The 15,178-nt window shown below is 35.1% G+C and overlaps 4 protein-coding genes across 7 annotated transcripts; 1 reads left to right on the forward strand and 3 right to left on the reverse strand.

Moving 5' to 3' along the window:
* Nucleotides 1-3,392: 3,392 nt before the first annotated feature.
* On the reverse strand, nucleotides 3,393-7,553 carry LOC124928904. Its single transcript, XM_047469156.1, has 12 exons — nucleotides 7,230-7,553; nucleotides 7,067-7,128; nucleotides 6,826-6,876; nucleotides 6,699-6,725; nucleotides 6,057-6,161; nucleotides 5,587-5,694; nucleotides 5,241-5,312; nucleotides 5,109-5,159; nucleotides 4,755-4,817; nucleotides 4,543-4,667; nucleotides 4,332-4,473; nucleotides 3,393-4,262 (listed from the first exon to the last, which is right to left on the reverse strand). The coding sequence occupies exons 1-12, from the start codon at nucleotides 7,306-7,308 to the stop codon at nucleotides 3,513-3,515; spliced, it is 1,635 nt and encodes a 544-aa protein (XP_047325112.1). The 5' UTR covers nucleotides 7,309-7,553; the 3' UTR covers nucleotides 3,393-3,512.
* Nucleotides 7,538-11,280, forward strand: LOC124928903 (pentatricopeptide repeat-containing protein At5g24830). Of its 4 annotated transcripts, none has more exons than XM_047469154.1 (6): nucleotides 7,538-7,666; nucleotides 7,793-7,923; nucleotides 8,003-8,163; nucleotides 8,251-8,427; nucleotides 8,500-10,108; nucleotides 10,347-11,280. In XM_047469154.1, exons 2-5 carry the CDS (start codon nucleotides 7,915-7,917, stop codon nucleotides 9,935-9,937), a joined length of 1,785 nt encoding a protein of 594 aa, XP_047325110.1. In that variant the 5' UTR covers nucleotides 7,538-7,666; nucleotides 7,793-7,914; the 3' UTR covers nucleotides 9,938-10,108; nucleotides 10,347-11,280. The 4 variants fall into 4 exon arrangements, with proteins under 4 accessions (XP_047325110.1, XP_047325111.1, XP_047325109.1 ...); XM_047469155.1 differs by having other exon boundaries at nucleotides 10,350-11,280; XM_047469153.1 differs by having other exon boundaries at nucleotides 8,500-10,095.
* Nucleotides 10,274-10,939, reverse strand: LOC124928905 (leucine-rich repeat extensin-like protein 1). Its single transcript, XM_047469157.1, has one exon. The coding sequence runs from the start codon at nucleotides 10,937-10,939 to the stop codon at nucleotides 10,331-10,333; it is 609 nt and encodes a 202-aa protein (XP_047325113.1). The 3' UTR covers nucleotides 10,274-10,330.
* A 338-nt stretch (nucleotides 11,281-11,618) lies between the features above and the next one.
* On the reverse strand, nucleotides 11,619-14,411 carry LOC124929399 (U-box domain-containing protein 34-like). Its single transcript, XM_047469751.1, has 7 exons — nucleotides 14,328-14,411; nucleotides 14,114-14,235; nucleotides 13,835-14,023; nucleotides 13,562-13,766; nucleotides 13,369-13,470; nucleotides 12,874-13,296; nucleotides 11,619-12,469 (listed from the first exon to the last, which is right to left on the reverse strand). Exons 3-7 carry the CDS (start codon nucleotides 13,912-13,914, stop codon nucleotides 11,786-11,788), a joined length of 1,494 nt encoding a protein of 497 aa, XP_047325707.1. The 5' UTR covers nucleotides 13,915-14,023; nucleotides 14,114-14,235; nucleotides 14,328-14,411; the 3' UTR covers nucleotides 11,619-11,785.
* Between the last annotated feature and the right edge of the window lie 767 nt (nucleotides 14,412-15,178).

Genomic DNA, 15,178 nt, shown 5'->3' on the forward strand with positions numbered 1-15,178 from the left:
AACTTGAAATAAAATATATTACATAAACATTAAAATAAAATACATTACATCACAATAAAATACATAACATAAACATTACAATAAAATAAAATACATAATAAATATTAATCACGTTCAATATACAATAAAATAATAAAATGCATATTTTATCTTTATAATTCAATTTTTTTATATATTTGAAATTGCGACGTTTAATGACCTTCAAAATGGTCAAATTTATTGTCAAAGGTCAAGAGAATTATTTGAAACTGTTGAGAAAAAAACATCATCACACAAGGTTATTCCATACAATGAACAAAGAGGAGTCTTCGAAATCGTTACTGCACAATACAGAACCATAAATGGATATTGAAAGGGTGGTAACAAACATAATGTGGATTTATATAGAGGTTTTTGCTCTAGTGGAAAATGGAGTAGATATCATAAAATTGAATTATAAAGATAAAATATGCATTTTATTGTATATTGAACGTGATTAATATTTATTATGTATTTTATTTTATTGTAATGTTTATGTTATGTATTTTATTGTGATGTAATGTATTTTATTTTAATGTTTATGTAATATATTTTAATGTATTCTATTTTATTTTATTTTATAATAGCTATTTAAATTATTTAATTTAGTATATTTAATTGGAACTATATATATTATATTTATAGATTTAAATAAAAATAAAAATATGTGTTATTTTATTTTAATATTTATATAATATATTTCAATTGAATTAATTAATAGTTTAAAAGTGAGGATATTAATTAATAGTTGAAAGAGAGATAAAGTTAATTAATGAGTTTAGAGAGAGGGGAAGTTAATTAGTGGGTTAAGATAGAGAGTGAGTTAATTAATGGGTTGATTAATGATTTAGAGAGAGAAAGATGGGTAGTTTGGGAATGTGAATGAAAAGATGGGTAGTTTGGGAAAAATTGTTTGAAAGGTGGGTAGGACAGGCAATGGTTCAAGTGGGTTATCCAATAGCTAGCCATTATACCTGTGTTTGTGTAAGCACCCACGTCATCACCCACTCCAAAAAGAGAAAGTCTATATTTCTTAAACTAACGATCACTTCTAAAAGCGGAAACTTTTTATTTTTATTTTCTTGTTAAACCATATCTTGAATTAAATATCCTTAACTCGAACAATCAAAATCTCTAATAGTATTAATTTTAATAGATATAGTATATAGTAGAGATATCACATAACAATTAAGTGATATTATTCCAGCTGATGATTGGTTAATCACTTTGACTTTCATAATGGGACATTAATTAATCCATCTAATTATGTATAATTAATGCTTAAGCATATTTACTTTAATTTTGGCAACGTCATTTAGTATTTAATTAATTATACAATTCATGATGAAAAGCATATTTACTTTTAGACGTTAGAATAATTATTAATTAGGGACAAAATTAAATTAATTACATGTTAATTTGCATCATTCAACATATAATTCAATATATAGTCTATGTGACGTATGAAATCGTGAAGCATGTATTTGCCAAGTTATCTGTCATTATATCTTTGACATCCTTAACTAACAAACAACCGTGTTTGCGGTCCATAAAACACTAGCATCAATTGAGATTCTTAATATTGTTTAGATTAAAATAAACTGATAATGTAAAATTTATTTGGATCTGGTTACAAGTTTAACAATATTTGTCCCTTTAGTCATTCTTTTAATTGATAGAACTCTCAACTTCATCCAAAGTGGATATAGTCCATATTGGCTTGATCGAGTTATTAATGAAACTCTAGCACGTACGTGTAACGGTGTACGTGTACATATAAGAAAATGAAAGAAATGGATCGAGCTCGTCTTTGTATAACTTTGGTTTTGGATTTTCATTATCCAGAGGTATATATATATGGTGATACTGGAATGGCTTTAGAGAGTAATGAAATAGTTATATGTTTATAAATTTAGAAAGTTAGTATGATTCTTAGTGGTTACCCTCACTTCAACCTAAAGCGTGATCGAACCTGTGATCATTGGTAATAACCGGCGTCTTTTAGCTAGGCACTAACTCTTTAACACATGAACTATTTTAGTTATTATAAACACGACAAACTAGAATGCATGCATCAAATAATGGAATTGGGTGTGTGAGGATGAGGATAAAAAAGGATAGAGAAGAATTAAAGCTAGAGAATTATTTAGGATGGGACACTCACTAGCTTGTTAAAAAAGTAGTAGTAGTATTATTGCATGTTAATTACTTAAAGTAAAATATAAGGTAAGGGCTTGTTCGGATTAGAGTTTTTTAAAAAAATTAGAGGGAGATAATAATAATGATTGGTGATGATTTTGAGAAAGTGATGATTATTTTTGTAAAATGACTTAAAGGGTATTGATATATATAAATAAAATAAAATAAAAAATAATAATTTAAAATAGAGGGTGTTTTAGTATTTTGGTTAATGAAATGAGTGATGTGATTGTTTAGAAGTGATTGATTAGAAAATTGATTTTGTTTGGATTTTTTAAATAATCCAAAGAGAACAAGGCCTGAGAAGGAACCAATGAATTTGACGACCTTTCCGGAAAGTTGCTGCTGATGCTAACTAGGCAAAAAAAAACAAAGATTCTAATAACTAGCTAGCTAGCTAGCTTCCATATAAATAAAAGAAAGCATAATCATGATGATGACTCATTGAAATTCTTCAAAGTAAAATAATATATATTTAATGTATTAGCGGTACTGATGAAAGCACGAAAGAGATCAACTCTCAGATTTATTCCGATTTAATTATTATATATTACCCATCAATCATCATGAAAAATATATATATACCCTCCACCCTCCCTGCATGCATGAATGTATTAATTCCTGATCATCCCTATATATATATATAATTAAGTCTCAACTCTCTTCATGATCATCAACATCGATCTAGCTATATAATTAATTGTGTGATCTCTCATGCATGCATGGCTCATAATTAATTTACAGGAAAGGCAGGTAATTAATTAAGTAAGTAATTAGGGAGGTGACAGAAGAGAGTGAGCACACATGGCCTTTTCTTGCATTATTCATTCATTCATATGCTTGAAGCTCTGCGTGCTCACCCTCTATCTGTCATATCCCCCCAATACATAATTTAATTACATTTTTATTTCAGTTTAATTTGCTTTTACATATTCATAACATCTTCAATTATGTTTAATTCCATCTATTATTCATGTTGTTAAGCAGAGATCCAGCATCGCTTACATCGTAACAATGAAAAAATGTATCATTATGCATGGCTAGTCAATGACACGGGATCGATCGATCTAATGGGCTACAACATATTTGTTTCTGTCTTAATTTGAATTATATATATATATTCTAACTTTTCCTCACCTATTTGAATTCAAATAAATTATACTGTTATTAAGGAATAAGAATATCTCCAAATAAATTCATTAATAATGATAAATAAAAAAAAATACTCCGTTCAACAAATTACTTAACATAATTTAATATATTATTAGTGTACATAACACCAAAACACAACAACTTCAACTGGCCACTCTCTCAAAGTACATAATATGTAGAGCCTTGCTCGGTATGAAATCTTCTGCATCATCATCATCATCGATTTCTCCAAACCAGCTCCTAATAATACTCCTCCTCCTCCCATCTGAACCGGCACACGACTCAACTCCACTCTGCCAATCATCAACCAGCCGAAACCCAAACCGAGATGCAGTCAACAAGATCGATTGCTGGTCAACCCTACGCAACACATGGCATAGAATCAAAGCCGACGAACGCCCGTCTCCACCTGAAATCAGCAGCTCCTTTGCAGTAGAAAACAAAGGCGATATTGCTTCTGCAACATAAGTCACGTCTGTGCCCAGTATAACATCAAAACCTCTCGTGTCCTCGTTCAAAACTAATTTCAAGGCTTGCAATTGGTCCGAGTTTCCCCATTCAAGCCTCTTTATCATCAGTTTCTTGTTGATTGACTCATCATTCAAATTCAATTCAATGTTATCTGTCAGGAGGGAGATTGCCTTTTCATCTCCATCTGTGGCAACCACAAGATTAGCAGATTTAACAGCAACCATGGAACATATACCAGCGCAACCACATCCCAGTTCTAGGACTCTTTTTCCCTCGCAGATGGAGGGATTTCGTTCCAAGATGGATGCCATTAACCGTGCTGATTCCCAGAGCATTAGTCCCGTTGATTTACATGTGTGCTGAAACTCCTTCGGAAGGACTTTTATCTTGAACCTGCTCTCTTTTAGGTTTACCTCAATAATCTGATCAGAGGGATAATCATTTTAGAATAATAAATTTGTACAACTACTTATCACCATATTGTTTTTTACCTCATCATTAGAATTTGAGATACCAAACATGTCAGCAGCCACACCTTCTGACATATCTATTACAGTTTCGTCACCAATGGCTGCATCAACCTCCAGTCTTGTATTAGCACCTCGTAATCTGAATGCAGCTTGGATCCAACGACTGAAAATTATTACATATTGTCAGTAACCTCCTTAAAATTAAAAATTACAGTAAAAAATTATAGTTTACCGGTTCATCACAATCTCCCTTGAACGATTCTCCACTTGTTTGCAACATATATTACTTTCTTTCATGTCAAATCCATTTTCTTCAAATAAATTGGCAAGGAACTCTTCGGAAAAATAGAATGCACGCTGGAAAACACAAGAAACAAACAGAACAACTTTTGTTCAGAAAAATTCGTAGATATTCTTGTGAGAATTTCATCTAGACCAACTTACCGTGCCATCCCCTCTCACATAAAAGTTTTCACTGAGCTTTTGATCCTTACAAATGAACCTTTCCTGAATATGGAGCATCGAGATGTTAAACAAGACAACATGCCATGAAATGGTTAGTTGAATCATTAACTAAAATATCCTTAATTGATTCTTTATAATTTTTAAAAATATTAAATAAAGAACATTTTGGTCATTTACCAAATAATCTTACTATTCATTGAACAAGATATTTTCCAAACAAAAACAAAACAGATTATTTCAAAATAACCCTAGACTTCAAATCCTTCATTCCTACTTAAGAGTGCATATACATACACTCAAAAGCTCAAAAGAAAATTATTGTGGGAATCTAACCTGAGCAAGATCCCCTGTAGCATAATCACGGAACAACAAACAACCACCTGGCTGTGAATGAAGAATTAGATTTAGACATTTAGTTAATACATTTATCAACTGAATTTTGTAACTTCGTTATCATCTCTTTACCTTAAGAACTTTGCTTATATTCTTGATTGCCAGAGGCATCTTCTCAGGGGAAACTGCAGACAAGACAAATATCTGCTTAACAAGTCAGCTAGTCAATACCAGATATCATGCACAAAAAGAATGCTAAAAAAGTCTTGGACAATTTAACTACACACTCAATGAAGCTTCAGAGAAAAATAACTTCAGCCTCATAATGATTAATATCAGGGTAATTCTCACTAAGAGACTAAGGTCTCAAATTCAATTCGCACTAAAAGCACATTTGGTTGTGGGAAGTTGTGCAGACTCATCTAAGATAAACTCTGGTCCAAAAAAGGGGAAAAATATCAATATTCTGTTGAAGTACCATGGTAACAACATCAACGGAAGAAGGAGGAATATTCTGGCTCAAATCATCAGCTGTCAGATCGCACACAAATGCATTTACGCGGGCCTCACTGAAGTCCTTGTGTGCCTAGCAAATTACAGCATCCACATTTTGATTATTCATGATATCAACCATTCAAAATCAATAAGAAATGAAATCCAGAAGTTAAAAAAACAATATTGGGCTTAGCATGACATAAATTTGATAGTTGCATTTACCATAAAAGTAAAAAAAATGTGTGCAGAAAGTTTGCAGGATCAGCTGATTGAACTAACAAATGTTCCATAATACTTTCATAAATGAAAAATGTTCCAGATTTTATGGTTTCTAGCAGTTATAAAAATAATGTTAACCTCTAAAAACTCATCAAGTTTCTGTTTATTCTTAAATTTTGGAAACTAAATCTTGAAACATAGTTTGTTGTAGTTGGGTATGACAAAGAGACAAACCTTAACCAGGTTAACTGCTCGTGTCGAGAAATCACATGCATGAATGAATATATCTGGGTATGTAGCAATCAAAGGGAAGATGGTGTTGCCAGCTCCACACCCAACCTGTTCAAAGCACAAAATAAATTTATTGTATATACCTGGACCATTCTTTACTAGACAGTAAACCAATTTTTTAAGTTGCCCTAGACCATTCTTTACTAGTAAATAGATTGAAATAGCAGGTGGGAAGTATGACTTAAACACAACTCAAAAAATTCATATAAATACTCTTGCAATCAATGACAGCCGATGAACATCATTTCTGTTGTAAACCATTTTCATCATTTTTTTTTTTCTTTTTATCTCTTCTTGTTTCTGTATAGACCACGGTTTTTTTCCTTGGAGTAGGCTAGCACAACATCCCCCCGTCATGACCCCCACTTCAATTAATGGGATTTGAAAATCAGACCTAAGCCTTCTAGTTTAAGACTCTTACCACCTATGTCCATCTTTTACCACAATGAGGAGAATAGTAAATGACTAACCAAGAATACCTTACACATATTTTTTTTCAAACAGAGTTTTAACATTATGAAGAACAAATTTAAGTACATATCCATCAGAGTTGTCACATAAGAAGGTAAAAGGCAGGAGATTTACCTCCAAGATAACTCTTTGTCCATCCCCCTGAAAATTCAAGATCAAGGTGGCAGAATTAAGGACTGAACAATTAATCATCATATTTAGCATGTTACAAAGGGAATGGAGTATGCATATTGAAACTCACAGGAAAATAGTCGCCCCATTCTTTGTCCAAGTAGTGTCTGTCCTTAAAGAACTGATACAAGAAAATCATGTGTATCAGTCCATAACTGGTCTCTTTTTTAACAGAACCATGATTGAGGTCCAGTCAAAATCACACAGAATTAGTGTGTGTATGCTATATATCAGATTTGGGTCTTAGATTTTAAAAAAGGAAAACCATCATAGTTTAGAGTGTTTAACATAAATCGAAGAAGATGACTTACTTTGTCCTGATGATGTTTATAGAATATATCCCAATATTTCTTGGCATCTCTTTCATACTTGTCTGTCAAATCAAAATCATGTACGATAAACCAAAAGAAGAAAAGAGTATATGTAGCTGTTGTCCTATAAGCATTTACAAAAAATGAGGGCCAAGAATAAGACCTATCCAAAATTGGGAAATCCCACTGCTTGAAGTAGAATATATTTGTATCTTTGAAGACGATGAATTCTGTAACTCCATTATCTCTCTCTCACTCTCCTGAACCTAAGGCGGAGGAGGACTGATAGTTGCTCAAGAAGATCTAGCTATGCCGTCGTCTCTCTCCCCTCTTGAACTTACTGCACCGAGGAACTCAAGACCTGGATTTTGGGCTTCTCAAGTTTTGTTGTGCTTTTGTTTGTACCCTTTATTTAAAAACCAAGAATAAAAAGTAAGTCCACAATTGGAAACCAATTCTATCATGGGCCTGGGTCTAGACCCAAAACCATTCGAAGCCTCTCTTCCACTGGTCGTCTTCTTCCATAATCATAGCTCCATTTTCACTGCCGTCTCTCTCTCTCTCCAGCCAGCATCCGCCGCAGCTTCTTTATCATATAATGTAAGGATCTATTTTATATATTTATCCAAAGTTTAGGGTCTCTGTTTTTCTTTTCAATTACATGTTTAGGTTTGACCTTTTAATGGTAGATTTGATTTGTCCTGTGGTTCCAAAACCCTCAAGCAGATGAGGCGGCGTCGACGAACGAATAAAGAAGATCTTGCTTTTTGAACTCACTCGCGACGGCGGAAGGACGGCGTTTAACCTCTAGGGGTCTTTCCCGAAGCTGATATTAATTTATCGATAAGATGCAGACTGTAAGCAAGTTACCCATCAAATACTAATTCTTTTGAGCTACATTTCATGCCGTAATTACCTTTTCTTTCTTTGTTTCAGCTATTAGTGACTATGGAAAAGTCGCTACTTTTCATTCGTTTCTATTACTCCGGAATCCAAACCATTGAATCGATGACGGACCGTGTTCGTCAGGTGTATAATGAGTTCGTCTGGAGCAAATTTGACTTAGTACAACATTATTGTCACCTGTCTAATAGAAGGTAGCACATTACATTGTTGTCAGCTTTCAATATATCCTTACTACTACTACTACTGACATACTGAATACTTGTTCTGTTGATGCGTAGACGAGATGATCCATGGCTTTCTGCCTCAAATGATCGGACAATTGATGATGACTGTCGCCTAGAAATGAAGAGTTGGCTCCCTAACAACAATGATAATGATAATGAAAATCCTTCTGCAGTGTTCAACTTACTGGACTCAATGCTGAAAGACAGTTTGGAGAAACTCAAATCAATGAGGTAAGTTACAACAGTAGATGATTTACAGCAAACAGTTTATATATAAATTGACTAGTTCTCGCAATCTTTTAGGGAAAGTATCGTGTGGCCAGATACATGCCCAAAACTTCTTACATCAAAATCCGAGTATAATCAACAGGCAGCCCAAATAAGGATGTTGAGCTTGGAAGGAAATGCAGGGTTAGCACAAAATCTTTGGAGAAAAATGGTTCAGAATGGTCTTATTCCTGATATATTAACACATAATTACCTCTTAAATGGGTTTTGCAAAGCTGGTAACATAGAAAAGGCAGAATGGCTATTAGAAGAGATGTTAGAGAGAGGTTGTGCCCCTAATTGTGTTACCTATAACACTTTAATTAAAGGTTATTGTCTCAGAAATGACTTTGATAGAGTAAACGATATCTTATCTACAATGGGAAATAAGGGTGTTACACCCAGTAGAGTGACCTTCAATATGGTTATAAACGCACTTTGCAAGACAGGTTTTATAGATGATGCCAGGAGAATTCTTAAAAAGATATTGGATGAAAAATGTGAAAAGGAAAGCTTGAACTTGATCCCCTCAACCATTCTTATTGATAGTTTTTTCAAGAAGGGCGATATTAATCAGGCGATGGCTCATATTGAGGCTATTTCCCAACTAGATGTAGTTTCATATAATGTCATCATCAATGGATTCTGCTTGAATCGTAATATAAGCCTAGCGTTAAGATACTTATCCGCAATGTATAAAAGTGGTTTCCGACCTGATATTTTCACTTTCAACACTCTTATCAGCGTCTTCTGTAAGGAAGGGAAAATGGCCGAGGCTTGTTATATTTTCAGCGCTATGTTGAAAATGGGTGTGTCTCATGATCATATCTCGTATAAGATTCTTATTCAAGGGCTGTGTATTCAGGGCAATATAGCTATGGCTCTTAATTTTCTTCGTAATATGCTTGAGGATTCCATTTTACCAGAACCTCTTATTTGGAATGTGATTATTGATGGATTTGGTAGATATGGTGATTTACAAAACGCTCTTTTAGTTAGAGACGAAATGTTGGCCTATGATGTATTGCCAAATTCTTTTACATATAATGCATTGATTCGTGCACATATAGAAAGTGGGAACATTGATGAGGCTTATTCACTCAAAAGTAGTATGCTTTTAGCTGGCATTCATCCTGATTTAGTCACTTATAATCTTTTGTTAGGTGCTTCACTTAACTATGGTGATATCAATTCTGCACTTTGGTTATTTGATGAAATGGTCAGAGAAGGATATGAACCTGATACAATAACTTACACTCAGCTTATTAAAAATTCCTGCGGAAGAGGCCAAATAGAGGAGGCAGAAACACTATTTGGCAGGTTAAGGAAGTTGAAGTTACCTATTGATCACGTTCCTTTTATAGTACTCATGAAGAAGTATTGCATATTGAAAGAATTTGATAAGGCTTACAGACTTTATGAACTATGGTTGAGAAACTACAAACCATCAAGCTCTATTCCATCGACTTCTTAATATTACGAATTGAGTGCAAATCTACTTGAAGCTGGGCTTTTGAACTTCACTTGAACTAGTTTCATGTGTTTTGTCCGCATTGTCCTTGGCTCTTAGAATCAACTTGCATGTAGAAGTTTGCAATGCTTGAAGATTTTTGAGGGAGGTGAAGGGAGAAGGTATAACAATGAAGTATGTATTTTTTAATGGTCTTGCTTTTGTTGGCTTATTCATATGTTTTCATAATGGCTCCATTCCAAAACACCTGGATCCAAAAACTTATCTTGGTTTTTCCCGATCATGGTCAGATTATTTTTGTACAGCCCAACAATTCTTTATATATTGTCAAATAGAATTTATGAACAATGTATATAACAGATGGTTTAGTACAATCTAATAAATCTGATTGAATCATTAAACATTTTCCCAGCAGGAAGAAGCTGCTAAAAGTGCAACTACTACCAATAACAGGTTGGTAAAGAATGTAGAATGAAGAGAAGAGGCTGCATTTGATCCATTGAAGTAATAATAGTAAGGATTGGAAGGATTATTGCCTTGGCCTGCATTAGGAACCTGAATAGAAGGGAAGTTATTACTTCTGGTCTGAGGTGGCGGTGGAGGAAAGATCCACGTCCATGCAAGTGGTGGAGATGGCGGCGGTGTCTTCCTCGGTGGTGGTGCATGATAGTATGACTGCGGAGGCGACTCCAAAACTTTTGGTGGCGGCACCAATGGTGAAGTGGGTGTTGGGTATATTATTGGTGGTTCTTCTAATGCTACTGGCGGCGGTGGTGGTGGTGGCAGTCGCCGCTGTGGTGGTGGTGGAAGGAGTAATTGGGGTGGTGGTGATTTTGCTACTGATGGCGAAGGTGGCGATGAACATATGACTGGACAAGTGACACAATCGCTGATGCAGAGTATGCTTGTGTCTGGACCACCGGATTGATCCTCCGAATGCCCTCTCCTACTAAACATGAGCATGAACACGACTAGTAAGGTAAATCTCAACTGTGGATTCTTCATTGGTTTTTTCAGGTGGCTTGAGAAATTCCTCTACTATAATGCTTGTGTAATCAAAATGGTTAGTCTTGTTTCTGCAATACCTTGATACCTTGATGGAGCTTTATTTTATACTAGAAAGAGTTGTCCAAAAGGGGGGACTGAAGATAAATATAGGTTTCAATTTTTTTTTTCATCATTAATAGATAATAATGCAATAAACTCGATTTATTATGTTTATTGTATGAAACATTTGTTATATTTTAAACATATCTTAATAAAAATGTGAACTTTTAAAAATATGAGAAAGGTCTGAAGAGAGACTTTATCCCTTCCTCTAAATACAATCTACAACTTTGGCATCAGTTCTTTCCTGTTACTTTTTTATATGCTTTTCTTGGATGAATGAGTTAATGAATCTATTTGACAAAGTGTATAATATATATATTCTGTGCACATTTTGAACAAATAGGGAATATCTTGTGCTATAATAACAGTTCACAAGAAATTTTATTTATTTTTACCCAGTTATTTAGCATGACAACCCTCACAGTCATGACACCCTAACTTTCTTAGTGAGAATCGAACCTTAGACGTTTGGTATGAGATAGGAAGTATATGAAGTTTTGTAAAAGGAATTGTAACAATAATATCAATGTTTGATCTTTGAATTAATCAAATAAATAATTGAAGGAAGAACATATGTAAAAAATTGTCTTATATTAATCCACTGGTTGGTTTTGTTTTAGGCCACCAATAATGTAATTGCACAAAAACAAAACATAAGTACCTATGCAACAAAAAAACAGCCATTGGGATTAGTCGAATAGTCCCAAGGCAATCTCACAAACTGTTGTGAATTGTGGCACATCAGAACATATTGCTTATTCGTCTGAGTTCAGGCAAAACAACATTGTCTAGATCGGGTCTATCCCTCTTCCTCAGCTCAACACACTTAAGTGCTAATTTTGCAAAGTTAATAGTCTCCTCAATAGGCCAATCCGATACAGACCGATCAAGCAAGCTTTCTAGGGTCCCTTTCTCGAGAGCATCCTCCACATATCGTGTTATCCCCGAAGGTGGTCTTCCTGTTATGATTTGAAGTAAGACGATACCAAGCGAATATATATCGGATTTAGTTCCCAGACTTCCTGTCTGTTGATACTCTGGATCTATATAACAGAGTGTTCCTGCAGCCGAGGTCATGTGATACTGAGTAACCTCGTTGGCTACTGAAGCGGGGACCAAGTGGGCTAGTCCGACATCACCTATCTTGCACACAAAGTTCTTGTTCAATAAGATGTTTGCGGGTTTTAGATCGCGATGGACAAGTGGCTCAGGTTTCGTTTGGTGTAGGAATAGAAGTCCAGTTGCTATATCTGTTGCGATCTTGAATCTTATTCTCCAAGGAATTGGGGGGGTCTTGCTTCTTCGATATAGGCGGTCTTCTAAGCTTCCGTAGTCCATGAACTCGTATACTAATGAACCGTACTCTGGACATGCGCCCAGAAGTAAGACCATGTTTGGATGTCTGATGCAGCTAAGTATCTCAACCTGATAACTGGAACTGTTAGATATTACTCATATACACATGAATCTTATTTTAGTCCCTTTTTTACTTGATTTACTCCTAGGGTTACTTGATCTTCCTTAACTCTACCTTTAGGAATGGTGGATCACTAGGACCCATTTGGAAATTCTTTCTGGATTTGAGTTTGTATCCGTTTCAAGTGTGGTCTCATTTGATCCACACCAAGATGAGATACTTATTGAAGAAAACAAATACATTAGAGAAAAAATATTGACGGTTTCACATCTAGATCCGAATCCAGACTCAAACCTAGAAAATGTTTCCAAATGAGACCGAGACCTCGTTAACTTTTGTGTTCTTTCTTATAATTACATAAGAGATCATCAGTCATATATGGATGGATGGAAGGAAGGAAGCGCATGCATACCTCTCGTTGAAACTGTTTCTTTCCTTGTTTAGCATCGGGTCTAAGAACTTTAATAGCGACTGCAGTGTTCTCGAGTTTTCCTTTGAAAACGGGTCCATATCCACCTTCGCCGATTTTCAATGATTCTGCAAAGCAATCAGTAGCTATTTCTATCTCCTCTAGAGTATAGTTTCTACAGGTTATACTTTTATTTGACGAAACAGTTGCTCTTCTTTTCTCCAACTCTTGCTTGGCTTGCATTTCCGCTACCAATCTTTTCTGTTTTTCTAACTTAGCTAGCTTCTGAGCCTTCTCGGCAGCTTCAATAGCAGTTTTGGCTTTAGCCTTTTCAACCTCTACAGAAGCAAGAGCCGACACTTCTGAGAGCAAGGCTTTTTCAATCCTGGGTGCTTCTTCTTTCTTCCATGTGTTCAGCTCGTCGGCCTAAAAGCATTCATTATTAGCCCAGCCCAGCTCAGTTAAAAGAAATTTAAAAGAAATCTCTCAAGTTCGTACCTTCCTTTTTTCTGATATCGCTTCTTTGCAAGCTGTGTCAAACATTCTCTTGGTTTGCATCAGCTCCATCTTCAACCTTTTCATCTCAGCTTCCATATCTTTCTAAATTTCATAAATACATGGAAATTTAGAATGAGACATGTAGTGTGTTTTGATCACTTAAAATCCAACACAAGGAACTGTTCCCACTTACTACAGATCCCATAGTGCTGTTGCCATCTTTCTCAGACTCGGTTTTCAAATCCAAATTTTGAATTAAGGCGTCGAGACTTCCCGTCTTCTGGATTGGCAAATTAATGGCTGGGGAATCATAGCTAGGTAAATTTGACAGAGACGAATTCAACTTCTGCGGAAACCTCTCCTTCTCCCTTTCATTTCCTCGGTTTACAGGTTTATTCCTGTTTAAAATGGAGATGGGATTATTATTATTAGAGAAAAAAGCAAAAAGAAACGAAAGAGAACCTACCTGATTTCATCTTCCAGTTCAGGGCGTGAAGGTTTGATTGGAGATGGTGTACTTGGAGGATTTATAACACTGAGTCCCATCACGGCTGGCCTGACGGAAATGAGCTTCTCTTTTGCAATTACATAAACAGAACAAAAATCCGGTGAATACTTGTTGAGGATGGTTGGCACATCATGGCTTCTCAATTTCCTGGGATCGATCAAGGAAGAACAAAAAAATGTTAATAAATATTAATTATGTTGTTCTGTTTTGTATTATTGTTGAGAAAAACAACTAAACCTAGCAATAGCGGGTCTGGTTGATGCGCCTATAACGAGATTGGCAACTAAGTTATTGCTGACATAATGAAGAAGCGCTTTAGAAACATCTGCATCATCTATGGTTATCTCTTTTGCAGAAACCTGTAAAATTATAATTGAGATGGATGGCCTAGCAATGAATAAAGAAAGAATCATCTATCTAGATAGATGGGTATGGGTATAATATCTCTTACCCCTGTACGCGCACAATAGACTCGGAATGAAGAGAAAACATCAGCTGCTGATTGTGCCGATCCTCCTCCTCCACCACCGCCATTATTTCCATCCATAAGATGGTCATTCCCGCCCTCTGCAATAAGTAGAAAAAAACCGATGAGAAATGTTATATATATATATATTATTGAATGAATGAATGAATGTATGTACTGACTATTTGGCACGGGATTCTGACGATTGTTGCTGACATGAATGAGAAGGAGAGGGGTATTGGGAGGTAAGATGTTCTGGATCGTCCAGCGAACAGCGTGAGGGCTGTTTCTGTCCCTATCAATGGCCACAGCAACAACTCCACGGGCCAAAGGAATGGTTTCATTATCGGCTGGTACCCGAACTGCCGTCATTTTATATTATTATGATTATCAATTGCAGCAGCAGCAGCAAGAAACACGACAATCATTTGCTGCAATTGATTTCTCCTCTGTCTGTCTGTCTGGTTTCCCGCTTCCTTTCTCTTAGAGAAAATGGAAACAACAAACAACCGTTGGGCATAAACTTTAACAAACCAACCCACAATATATAATATACACACGTGTAAGAAGATATGATCGTCAATTAGAGGGTTCAAATTTGCATCTAAACCACCTACAATAATTGTGCCACACTACTTTTCACTTTTTTTTTCTCAATTTTTAATTGCATAATTGTGAAAATTTGCTTCTTAAATATTATAAATAGCTTGTATATTTCAAATTTTAGGTCTGGTTCTACTTTTTTTTAGTTTTCTTATCAAAAAATAATCATCATTTGCTCAAAATCATCACCAATCATTATTTTTTTTCTCTCTAGGTTTTATAAAAATTCCGAT

This window comes from Impatiens glandulifera, chromosome 3 (genome assembly GCF_907164915.1).
Source record: "Impatiens glandulifera chromosome 3, dImpGla2.1, whole genome shotgun sequence".
In the NCBI taxonomy this organism is placed as follows: domain Eukaryota; kingdom Viridiplantae; phylum Streptophyta; class Magnoliopsida; order Ericales; family Balsaminaceae; genus Impatiens; species Impatiens glandulifera.

Excerpts from the sequence above, each read along its gene's own strand:
- LOC124928904 (XM_047469156.1), bottom strand. The coding sequence starts at position 7,308 with ATGGAGTTACAGAATTCATCGTCTTCAAAGATACAAATATATTCTACT. Across the intron at positions 6,162-6,698 it reads GACAAAGAGTTATCTTGGAG|GTTGGGTGTGGAGCTGGCAA; the intron begins GTAAATCTCCTG and ends TGCTTTGAACAG. Across the intron at positions 5,695-6,056 it reads GAGCAGTTAACCTGGTTAAG|GCACACAAGGACTTCAGTGA; the intron begins GTTTGTCTCTTT and ends GTAATTTGCTAG.
- LOC124928903 (XM_047469154.1), top strand. Across the intron at positions 8,164-8,250 it reads TGTCACCTGTCTAATAGAAG|ACGAGATGATCCATGGCTTT; the intron begins GTAGCACATTAC and ends GTTGATGCGTAG. Across the intron at positions 8,428-8,499 it reads GAGAAACTCAAATCAATGAG|GGAAAGTATCGTGTGGCCAG; the intron begins GTAAGTTACAAC and ends GCAATCTTTTAG.
- LOC124928905 (XM_047469157.1), bottom strand. The coding sequence starts at position 10,939 with ATGAAGAATCCACAGTTGAGATTTACCTTACTAGTCGTGTTCATGCTC.
- LOC124929399 (XM_047469751.1), bottom strand. The coding sequence starts at position 13,914 with ATGGGACTCAGTGTTATAAATCCTCCAAGTACACCATCTCCAATCAAA. Across the intron at positions 13,471-13,561 it reads ACAGCACTATGGGATCTGTA|AAAGATATGGAAGCTGAGAT; the intron begins GTAAGTGGGAAC and ends TATGAAATTTAG. Across the intron at positions 13,297-13,368 it reads CGATATCAGAAAAAAGGAAG|GCCGACGAGCTGAACACATG; the intron begins GTACGAACTTGA and ends GAATGCTTTTAG.